Genomic DNA, 12,860 nt, shown 5'->3' with positions numbered 1-12,860 from the left:
AATAACGTAGAATGACCATTAAACAATAATGTAGAATGACCATTAAACAATCATGTAGAATGACCATAAAACAATAATGTAGGATAACCATTAAACAATAATTTAGGATAACCATTAAACAATAATGTAGAATGACCATTAAACAATAACGTAGAATGACCATTAAACAATAATGTAGGATAACCATTAAACAATAATGTAGAATGACCATTAAACATTAATGTAGGATAACCATGAAACAATAAAATGGGATAACCATTAAACAATATTGTAGAATGACCATTAAACTATATTGTAGAATAACTATTAAATATTAATGTAGGATAACCATTAGACAATAATGTATAATAACCATTAAACAATAATGAAGGATAACCATTAAACAATAATGTAGAATGACCATTAAACAATAATGTAGGATAACCATGTAATAATAATGTAGAATAGCGATTAAACAATAACGTAGAATAACCATTAAACAATCATGTAGAATGACCATAAAACAATAATGTAGATAACCATTAAACAATCATGTAGAATGACCATAAAACAATAATGTAGGATAACCATTAAACAATAATGTAGGATAACCATTAAACAATAATGTAGAATGACCATTAAACAATAACGTAGAATGACCATTAAACAATAATGTAGAATGACCATTAAACAATCATGTAGAATGACCATAAAACAATAATGTAGGATAACCATTAAACAATAATGTAGGATAACCATTAAACAATAATGTAGAATGACCATTAAACAATAACGTAGAATGACCATTAAACAATAATGTAGGATAACCATTAAACAATAATGTAGAATGACCATTAAATAATAACGTAGAATGACCATTAAACAATAATGTAGAATGACCATTAAACAATCATGTAGAATGACCATAAAACAATAATGTAGGATAACCATTAAACAATAATGTAGGATAACCATTAAACAATAATGTAGAATGACCATTAAACAATAATGTAGAATTACCATTGAATAATAATGTAGGATAATCATGAAACATTAATGAAGGATAAACATTTAATAATAATGTAGAATAACCATTAAACAATAACGTAGAATAACCATTAAACAATAACGTAGAATGACCATTAAACAATAACGTAGAATGACCATTAAACAATAATGTAGGATAACCATTAAACAATAATGTAGAATGACCATTAAACAATAACGTAGAATGACCATTAAACAATCATGTAGAATGACCATAAAACAATAATGTAGGATAACCATTAAACAATAATGTAGGATAACCATTAAACAATAATGTAGAATGACCATTAAACAATAAAGTAGAATGACCATTGAATAATAATGTAGGATAATCATGAAACATTAATGAAGGATAAACATTTAATAATAATGTAGAATAACCATTAAACAATAACGTAGAATAACCATTAAACAATAACGTAGAATGACCATTGAACAATAATGTAGAATAACCATTAAACAATAATGTAGGATAACCATGAAATAATAATGTAGAATAACCATTAAACAATAATGTAGAATGACCATTAAACAATAATGTAGAATGACCATTAAACAATATTGTAGGATAACCATTAAACAATAATGTAGAATGACCATTAAACATTAATGAAGGATAACCATTAAACAATAACGTAGAATGACCATTAAACATTAATGAAGGATAACCATTAAACAATAATGTAGAATGACCATTAAACATTAATGAAGGATAACCATTAAACAATAATGTAGAATGACCATTAAACATTAATGAAGGATAACCATTAAACAATAATGTAGAATGACCATTAAACATTAATAAAGGATAACCATTAAATAATAATGTAGGATAACCATTAAACATTAATGTAGGATAACCATGAAATAATAATGTAGAATGACCATTAAACAATCATGTAGAATAATCATAAAACAATAATGTTGGATAACCATGAAACAATTATGTGGAATAAACAAACAATAATGGAGGATAACCATAAAACAATAACGTAGAATAACCGTAAAACAACAATGTAGAATACCATTAAACATTAATGTAGAATAACCATTAAATAAAATGTGGAATAAACATTAAACAATCGTGTAGAATAACCATTAAACAATAATGTAGAATAATCATTAAATAATAATGTAGAATAACCATAAAATAATAATGCAGAATAACCATTAAACAATAATGTAGAAAGCCATGAAATAAAATGTGGAATAACCATTAAACAATCGTGTAGAATAACCATTAAACAATAATGTAGAATAACCATTAAACAACAACGTAGAATAACCATTAAACAATAATGTAGGATTACCATTAAACAATAATGTAGGATAACCATTAAACAATAACGAAGAATGACCATTAAATAATAATGTAGAATAACAATTAACCAATAAGGTTTGATAACCATTAACCAATAATGCAGAATGACCATAAAACAATAATGTAGGATAACCATTAAACAATAATGTAGGATAACCATTAAACAATTACGTAGAATAACCATTAAATAATAATGTAGAATAACCATTAAACAATAACGTAGAATAACCATTAAACAATAACGTAGAATAACCATTAAACAAAAATGTAGAATAACCATAAAACAATAATGTAGAATAACCATTAAATAATAATGTAGAATGACCATTAAACAATAATGTAGGATAACCATTAAACAATAACGTAGAATGACCATTAAACAATAATGTAGAATAACCATTAAACAATAATGTAGAATAACCATTAAATAATAATGTAGAATGACCATTAAACAATAATGTAGGATAACCATTAAACAATAACGTAGAATGACCATTAAACAATAATGTAGAATAACCATTAAACAATAATGTAGAATAACCATTAAATAATAATGTAGAATGACCATTAAACAATAATGTAGAATGACCATTAAACAATAATGTAGAATGACCATTAAACAATAATATAGAATAACCATTAAACAAGAATGACCATTAAACAATAATGTAGAATAACCATTAAATAATAATGTAGGATAACCATGAAACAATAATGTAGAATGACCATGAAACAATAATGTAGAATGACCATTAAACAATAATGTAGGATAACCATTAAACAATAATGTAGAATAACCATAAAACAATAACGTAGAATAACCATAAAACAATAATGTAGAATAACCATTAAATAATAATGTCGAATGACCATTAAACAATAATGTAGAATGACCATTAAACAATAATGTAGAATGACCATTAAACAATAATATAGAATGACCATGAAACAATAATGTAGAATGACCATTAAACAATAATGTAGGATAACCATGAAACAATAATGTAGAATAACCATAAAACAATAACGTAGAATAACCATAAAACAATAATGTAGAATGACCATTAAACAATAATGTAGGATAATCATTAAACATTAATGAAGGATAACCATTAAATAATAATGTAGGATAACCATTAAACATTAATGTAGGATAACCATTAAACATTAATGTAGAATGACCATTAAACAATCATGTAGAATAATCATAAAACAATAATGTTGGATTACCATGAAACAATTATGTGGAATAACCATTAAACAATCGTGTAGAATAACCATTAAACAATAATGTAGAATAACCATTAAATAATAATGTAGAATAACCATAAAATAATCATGTAGAATAACCATTAAACAATAATGTAGAATATCCATTAAATAAAATGTGGATTAACCATTAAACAATCATGTAGAATAACCATTAAATAATAATGTAGAATAGCCATTAAACAATAATGTAGAATAACCATTAAATAATAATGTAGAATAACCATTAAACAATAATGTAGAATAACCATTAAACAATAATGTAGAATGACCATTAAACATTAATGTAGAATGACCATTAAACATTAATGTAGGATAACCATGAAACAAGAAAATGGGATAACCATTAAACAATATTGTAGAATGACCATAAAACAATATTGTAGAATAACTATTGAACATTAATGTAGGATAACCATTCGACAATAATGTAGGATAACCATTAAACAATAATGCGGAATAAGCATTAAACAATAATGCAGAATGACCATTTAACAATAATGTAGAATAACCATTAAACAATAATGTAGAATAACCATTAAACAATAATGCAGAATGACCATTAAACAATAATGTAGGATAACCATTAAACAATAATGCAGAATGACCATTAAACATTAATGTAGGATAACCATGAAACAATAATGTAGAATAACCATTAAATAACAATAATGTAGAATAACCATTAAATAAAATGTGGATTAACCATTAAACAATCATGTAGAATAACCATTAAATAATAATGTAGAATAGCCATTAGACAATAATGTAGAATAACCATTAAATAATAATGTAGAATAACCATTAAACAATAATGTAGAATAACCATTAAACAATAATGTAGAATGACCTTTAAACAATAATGTAGAATAACCATTAAACAATAACGTAGAATAACCATGAAACAATAATATAGAATAACCATTGAACAATAATGTAGGATAACCATTAAATAAAATGTAGAATAACCATTAAACAATAATGTAGGATAACCATTAAACAATAATGTAGGATAGCCATTAAACAATAACGTAGGATAACCATTAAACAATAATGTAGAATAACCATTAAACAAGAATGTAGAATGACCATTTAACATTAATGTAGGATAACCATGAAACAATAAAGTGGGATAACCATTAAACAATATTGTAGAATGACCATTAAACAATATTGTAGAATAACCATTCAACAATAATGTAGGATAACCATTAAACAATAACGTAGGATAACCATTAAACAATAATGTAGAATAACCATTAAACAAGAATGTAGAATGACCATTTAACATTAATGTAGGATTACCATTAAACAATAACGTAGGATAACCATTAAACAATAACGTAGAATAACCATTAAACAACAACGTAGAATAACCATTAAACAACAACGTAGAACAACCATTAAACAACAATGTAGAATAACCATTAAACAATAATGTAGGATAACCATTAAACAATAATGTAGGATAACCATTAAACAATAACGTAGGATAACCATTAAACAATAATGTAGAATAACCATTAAACAAGAATGTAGAATGACCATTTAACATTAATGTAGGATAACCATGAAACAATAAAGTGGGATAACCATTAAACAATATTGTAGAATGACCATTAAGCAATATTGTAGAATAACTATTAAACATTAATGTAGGATAACCATTAGACAATAATGTATAATAACCATAAAAGAATAATGTATAATAACCATTAAACAATAATGTAGAATAATCATCAAACATTAATGTAGAATAACCATGGTACATTAAAATACTTGCATGACATATTTATGACAATGTTGTTTGTGGTGAGGCTAAATCTACTGTTTCTCTTGTGATTAACAATTGAATCAGTGATGGCATCTCATGTCTTTAATTGAATGGCTAATCCTATTAATTAGTGAGTGACCAAGAAAGGTGACCAAGTTAAACACTGGTCATAAATCACAGCCAATTGCTACTGAGCACGGCTGCTTTAAGAAAGCCATTGATTGGGTTAATGGCTTAATGGCATGGAGAAGAGGGTGAACAAGAGTTCCATATTTTAATCGGATTATGGCCTGAAAGATGTTGGTGATTTATGTTGTAGTCTGATCATGGCCAGGTAGCAAAATCAGCTAGTACACCACCTCTGTGATCATCATGCCAAACCACCACAATCGTTAATAACAATCAAAGAGCTCAAATTTTGTCAAACCAATTTGGGCTTATGTTTTGTGCAGATCAGGAAGACGCCTTTTAATAAGATTACTCAGACTGTGTTTGCCATGAGTTCCACGATTCTGTAGTTAGAGAGGTGTACGTAACCAGGACCACAGGAACATGGGAGGAGAAAGGGATGAGGGTGGGGGAAGATTGGATGAGGATGATTGAAGCCAGGATGGGGGTGGGGGTCACCCTGTGGAATCGACTCCCACATTATAATTATTGAGAGCAAGATAAACATTTTATCTGTGGAATCAATCTCTTTACTGTTTCATAATCAGTTTTATGGGGTGGGAGATCTCCTATATCCGTTATTTCACTTCAATGTATTTGGTTATCCCGAGTTTTAGATACAGATTGAGATATCGTCACATGGACAAAATCTCAGCAATGGAGGTTTATTGCCTGGACTATTTAATTACACATCGCAATTCTGGAATTTACAAAAGGTCTCTCATAGAAGGATAATATGTAAAGAGGACATTTGTAAACACCGTTTGCTTCCTGCCCTTTAATTCCAAAGACCAAAAACCAATATATTTTCAATCTCTGCATTGAAAATACCAGGTGATTAGCCTCGTTGACCTAACCGACGAGGGTCATAACCCGAATCCCCCCACCCCCACCGCACTCCCTCCCTGCCTTTTCACCACCCGAACACAATCTACCAGGAAATGGACCATAGAGAGTTTTCTGTATGTTGTTGGGATATGCGGCCGGGAAAACACAAACCGGGTGGAAAGGGATAGGAGAGGTGGCTTTTTGCAAATGAGATTAGTCGCGAACACTGCGAGCACGTACTTTGCACACCCTCGGACTGGAGCCAGCCAGGGTAAGGCATCGATGCGGGATACGAGAGCCGTCCATGCTGCTGAAGCAGGCAGGTGGGAGGCACGGCACACACGCATGGTTCCTGGTGTGCGGTTTGAGGGATTCCCGCGAAGCTACCCGCGCAGCCATACATGGTTGAGGCTGCCAGGTGACACGACACCCGGAGTCAGGTTGGGTAGCCACTAAGGTGAGAAGGGTCCACGGCCACCCAACTCCAATGGGCGTCGCGGCTGGGATGATGCTTCGTCCCATGTGCTGCAGCGGTGGGAAAAGCTTTGCAGGATCATCCCCATTACTCCGGCATCCAAAAGAACATTGAACAAGCGAACAATGCCAAAGTGTCAAAGTGAACAAGACCGACCATGGTGTTCACACTCAGAATCCCTGGCTGGATATCTCCGCACTATTCCTCCTCTTTTGAGCAGCCAAAGTCACGGCCAAGCACTCTTCCTCCCTCCCCTTTGCGTGCAGCGACCGTTCGTCCCACACTTGAAGTCCGTAGGCCCTTCCCACAAACCAAGTCATAAGTTACTGCGGACAACAAACCCTAAAAGCTTGTAATGGATCCAAATCACCCAGAGGCCACGCCTTTCATGAGGCTCCACCTCTGCCCCGCCTGCTCACAGCAGCTGACGCTCAAAGGAGCGGTGGGGAAGTGACAAAGCGAAACTTGGGCTCTGAGAGAGTGGTGGGGGTGCAAATTATACCGATGAAATAATATGAGGTTTTATGGTAGGTATAGGTTCAGAATTACTGAAGAAAGGGGTGATTATGAATGATACCACAACTTCTCAGGAATTCTACTTCCAAGTGTAACCTTTCATATTCTCCCTAAGATACCTTCAGTACACTCGCCACCCCCAAGCCGTTGGTGTGAATGGTTCGTGTCCCCCGCTGGCTCTCGCTCACAGAGCGATGAATGGGGCGTGCGCTTAATGCCATGCGCATGAACTCGGCGTGAACTGCGCTCGCGCTGCCAACCTCGCACTGACCCCCCTGGAGAGGCCGTGGAGGCTCCGGACGCAGAAAAGCCTTAAGCGGAGTAGGTAGGGGGAGAAAAATTGCAAAGTAGAGAGCGAGGGAGATATCAGCACATGCTGGTGTATTGCTGACCACACTAAGCAATGGTCATGTGGAGTCATCGTAATATGGACACCATCACTGGTTGGGGGGAGTGAGGTGGTCAGGGGAGTTGCAACCGAAGGACAACATTAAAGCAAATGAGAATAATAAGTATCGTGGGTTTGTGAGGCGATTAAGGAAGGGAAGGGAGGGGTGATGAGGAAAAAAAAAACCTATGGAGAAAAGGAACAAAGGAAAGAATAGGGATTAACTTCAGGGAGAGGGACGTGCAGAGAGGTGGGGAGATGAGGACGAAAAACAATAAGGTTAGACAGTGGGAGAGGGGACTGAGTAATGAAGAAAACAGTCACAATGGAGAGAGTTGAGGAAAAACAAAGGTAGACATAGCAAAAGGTGACCTTTATCAAGGAGAAATGGATAAAGATGAGGGATAGAGTGTGAGGTGGCAAAGTGATGGAGTGTTGAGAAGAAACAACTGCAAAGGGCATTTAAGGTAAAGAATGCACAGAAGATGGTGAGGAATTTGAAGTAGAGACTGCAGAACATGATACGTTAACTTTGTGAGGCAACAAAAGAGAGGGAAAGAGAGAGGGAAAGACAGAGGGAAAGAGAGAGGGAAAGAGATAGGGAGGGGGAGAGAGGGAGGGGAGAGAGGGAGAAGAGAGAAGAGAGAGAGAACGCTTGGAGGTTGTGATGATATATTTTTTTTAAGAAGATGAAATGCGGAGGATTCGAGGCAGTGCAAGATGAAATGTTGAGCAGAGAATGTGGGGATTTATAAATTAGGAAGACTGTAGGAGGGAAATTGAGATAGAAAAAGAGGAAGGAAGGTGGAGGGAGGGACAGGGGGAGAGAGTGAGGAGAGTGAGAGAGATAGGACAGACAGGAGAGAGAGAGTGAGAGTGAGAGTGAGAGTGAGAGTGAGAGTGCGAGTGAGAGTGAGAGTGAGAGAGAGAGAGAGAGAGAGAGAGAGAGAGAGAGAGAGAGAGAGAGAGAGAGAGAGAGAGAGAGAGAGAGAGAGAGAGAGAGAGAGAGAGAGAGAGAGAGAGAGAGAGAGAGAGAGAGAGAGAGAGAGAGAGAGAGATATTCCAACGAGCCCAGACTAAAAACGAGCCCAGAGGACCATGATAGCAGGGGGAAACAGCGGGAAGCATGGCGGCATAGGGGATGGGACTTTCCATCCGTCATGTTAATTTCGAGGCAGAAACGCAATTACCCCGCATCTCAGTTTGGCATGATGAGATTCCACCCGCATTCTTCATCATTAGTCAGATTAAGGCGTCCAATTTGTATGCGGCTCCGTTTCAATTAGGCCTGAAATATGGCGCCGTTCACGGGATGAGGCTTGGGCCACAGCTGCCTCCCTCCGAGTCTGACCGCCTGGTCCATGAAATATGGTACTTTGCGAGCCTGCTAATTGCATTATAGCAACATGGCGTCGGTTTGTGGGCTTCAAGCGATCCCAGGTCCACGTACAGGTGTGGAGGACCTCGTTAAGAACCACTCGAAGATTTTCCACAATCCCAATACATCGTACAACTAAACTCTGAGCAGCAAGTGTTGTCAACAATTTCAAAATATAAATTACTTCTGAATGCCATTATTGCCGTCAGTCAATGATAACGAGTATTAAGAAACCTGTCCACCTTAACTGCTCCAGTCTATTTTGCAATTGCAATGACAATGAATATTTCCTTACTCACATACACACTGTAAGGAAGCATTCTCACTGCTAATTTTAGGAAGTTTGAACAAAAGGTTTTAGATATAATGCTACTTGTTATGGTTTTGCTTAATTCATTTGAATGTGATAAGACTGTATATTGTTATTGGAAAAGGAGATCCACATCTACATCTGCACAATCAAATTCTCATATGCTCCTTTTATAAAGCAAGTAGTGCACAGTGCTAAGTGAACTGAAGCCACCATGAAACAGCACACAGATCAGTGGTAGAACACTCACAAGCTCATGCAGTTGGTTTTCCGACCACAAACTTTCTACGAGCTCACCTAAGTTTGACAAGAAATTGATAACCTTTCACACCAACATGGAGAAGAATTCTAGCTAGCTTCAGGAGAACACTTTGAGCCATTTGTACTGCATGGTTTTGGAACATAAAAAACTTTAAAGCAAAACTTTGTCAAAAGATACCTTCAGCCATATGACTGTGCATACACTTGCTCTTCCATTATGGTGTTCACTCAGGTAAACCCATGTGAAATACAGGTGCAAAGCCTTTTGGTTTTCCAGGTGCCCGCATGCCAGACATACCACTTCAGGTAAATAACCACTCTGTGAAATTTCTGTGCAGCCACGCAGAGAAAGGAGATGAGAGACTGGTGATAGAAGAGCAGGGACAATTTACATCAGTACACCCATTCGCATGGCTTCTCGAAAACGTTCCGTAACATTGAGGAAGCAACGATGTCTTTAGCCAAGTGGATCTAATGTACATGTCCAAAGCATGTTCTGAGCACACAAATGAAACTCAATTGTGAAAGTTGTGTGGATGGACAATCAGATTGGAAAAACGAGGTGGAATATTACGCTGTCGAAAGCACCGTCCGTGTAGCATCATTGCATTGCTTCATTAACCATGGCTGCTCGATGTATGCAGAGGAATGACTGAGAGCTTTGTAAAAGCATTATGAAGAGCAAATGTGCAGGATTCATGAAGCAGAACATGTCTGATAACTCCATGCACATTTGCAGCGAGCTTTCAATGTGTATGTTTAAAAAGTTATGACAGACACAATGATATATACAAAAATATGTGTATGTGTATATGTATATATATATATATATATATATATATATATATATATATATATATATATATATATATATATATATATATATATATATATATATATATATATATATATATATATATATACATACATATACATATAGACCTTCCAGGCTCTTCCAGCTGAAGAAGCTGCAAAATGCAAGGATGAAAGGCTACCCAAAGTAAGCCCTTTGCCGGTTCAAACCCTTCCCATAGTTTCTCCACAGCTGTAAAGACGTTCTCAAATAGTACACACATGAAAATCCTAACGCTACACCCCCTCAACTACTGGAATGGTATCATCACTTGGTGAATCATCCAGACAGCACAGAGAGAAAAGCATATCAATAAGGTTCCCACGCTTGTACCACTAGTAAAAGTCAAAAGGAGTCAACATATTGTTACGGCTGTGGAAATTCGCAGAGCACCATATAGGTTCTTAGTTCAGTTATATCGCGAAGTGTGTGTTCAGATAGATTTCCCCACCGTTGTTTAATGGATTTATTCGTGTGAACGGGCTGTGATCTTTGAGTTAGCCGTTTTTCTTTCGCTGTCGTTATTGTGGAGCACTACACAACGCCAACCACGCCACCATTACAACCACGACCACCTCAACGACCAACCACACCACCAACCACCTTTTTTACAAGCGCCAAACCACACCACCCTCACGACCACCACACAATGCCAACTACGCCACCATTACAACAACCACGACCACCTCAACCACCAACCACACCACCAATCACCTTCTCCACAACAACACGCTACAACCCTCTCTGCATCCAAAACTGTCTCTGCCATGGAGAAAGAAGAAGGAGATTCAACACCATGCATGGGATTTTCCCTCCAGCTTTCCCGCGCTTTGGGACAGGGGAAGGACAGATTGAACCAGGGGTCAAAGGTGATGGAGGGTGGGGGCCTGTTTTTGGGCGAAAAATGGGCCCGGCACCCCACCCCTTTGGAGCCAGGGCAGCAGATTCTTCTTCCCCTGCGGGCCGCGAGGGGAGGGCGGGAGCGTTGGGAATAAAAGGGCGCGCTGGACGCAGCGTAGGGGGCTGGTGGAGAGAACCGAGCCGAGAAGCGAAGGGAGTTGGTTGTTGGTCGGTCGGTGGAGGTCTCGGTCTGGGTGGAGCAGTCACAGTCAGTGGAGGTGCTTGAAAGGGTCCATCGAGGGTCGCCCAACCAAGTCACCACGAGGGTGGAGGTAACCTGCGGCGGCCTCTGGAAGTCCCTTCGGTCAACCAGGCTCCTTGGACATAAAGGCCTACAGGTCCAGTCTGACTCCCTTGCCTTTGAGGGGGTCTTTCTTTGCTTTTATTTGTGTGAATGTTGTGGCGCCATGTCCCGCAAGTAGAACTGTGTAAGTGCTTGTAAATAATAATCATAGACGGTTGTAGTGCTTTTACCTTGCTCGTGTCTTGTCCCCATTCTCCCATTCATTGCATGACTGCTTATCCCTGTTTACATGTAGATTATAAATAAATGTCCTTGTGTGAATGTTAACCCGTTCGTCGTGTCCTTTTTCCCCAATTGAACTGCTATCTTGCTCTCGGAATAAAGCAGGCTTTTTAATAGCCAATAAAAAATTGGGTCCAGCGAGGTCTCGCGATAAGACACCACTCGGTTATCCCAGAACGGAACGAACCGCTTAAGCGGTCCGTGTCCAAGCAGACCTCGCTGAGGTACGGTTTCTCGGTAGTCTGCCCGCGCGAATACTGAGGTATATCGATAATTCGGCGATTGACCCTGTCACGCGTGGGTAGAGTGTTGACTAGGCCGTGGTGTGCGTTTGGAGCACACCCGTGACTGGTTTCCGGCGTTGTTCCAGAAGGTCGCAACTGAATTGTCCGTCCGGTGGGCGAGACGGCCGCCATTGGCAAAAGCGGCAGTCCGCACACTGGGCGGGTGGTAGATTCGTAACAATATAAATGAAAAATGAAGAGCCACCAACATCTCGCACCTCTGTAGCCTTTCATGGTTGCTTTATGCAATTTCTCATGGCTAGAAAACAATGGGAGGGATCGATTTATTCAAATAATTTTAGCCACCTAGAATTACTTGATTAGGTGAGAGATAATTGGTTATTCCCTTCATTCACAGGTGAGAGATGTGGGTGGGTCCTCGTTTATCATTATATATATATATATATATATATATATATATATATATATATATATATATATATATACATATATATATATATATATATATATATATATATATATAGGTATATATATATATATGCATACATACATCTATCTATCTATCTATATTACAAAAACCCTCATCTTGTACGCTCCTGAAATGCAGCCAAATCGGTACATG

General features: G+C 36.7%; 1 protein-coding gene across 8 annotated transcripts in view; it reads right to left on the bottom strand.

Annotated features, from left to right (window-relative positions):
* LOC147027960 (retinoic acid receptor beta-like) overlaps positions 1-12,860 on the bottom strand; it is a 184,073-nt gene that overhangs the window by 90,689 nt on the left and 80,524 nt on the right. Inside the window, exon 1 of one of the 8 annotated variants that reach the window (XM_085877848.1) lies at positions 9,893-9,911. The exons of 6 other annotated variants lie outside the window; for them this stretch is intronic. In XM_085877848.1, the coding sequence (XP_085733974.1) occupies positions 9,893-9,902 (10 nt within the window). In that variant the 5' untranslated portion in view covers positions 9,903-9,911. Of the gene's footprint in view, positions 1-6,626; positions 7,206-9,892; positions 9,912-12,860 lie in introns of those variants that run through there. One more of the 8 variants, XM_085877847.1, reaches the window with a different exon arrangement.

The sequence above is a fragment of the Eptatretus burgeri genome, chromosome 4 (assembly GCF_056783735.1).
Source record: "Eptatretus burgeri isolate ZD-2024b chromosome 4, Ebu_testis_v1, whole genome shotgun sequence".
NCBI classification, from domain to species: Eukaryota; Metazoa; Chordata; class Myxini; order Myxiniformes; family Myxinidae; genus Eptatretus; species Eptatretus burgeri.
This window is presented reverse-complemented; position numbering and strand designations above follow the sequence as displayed.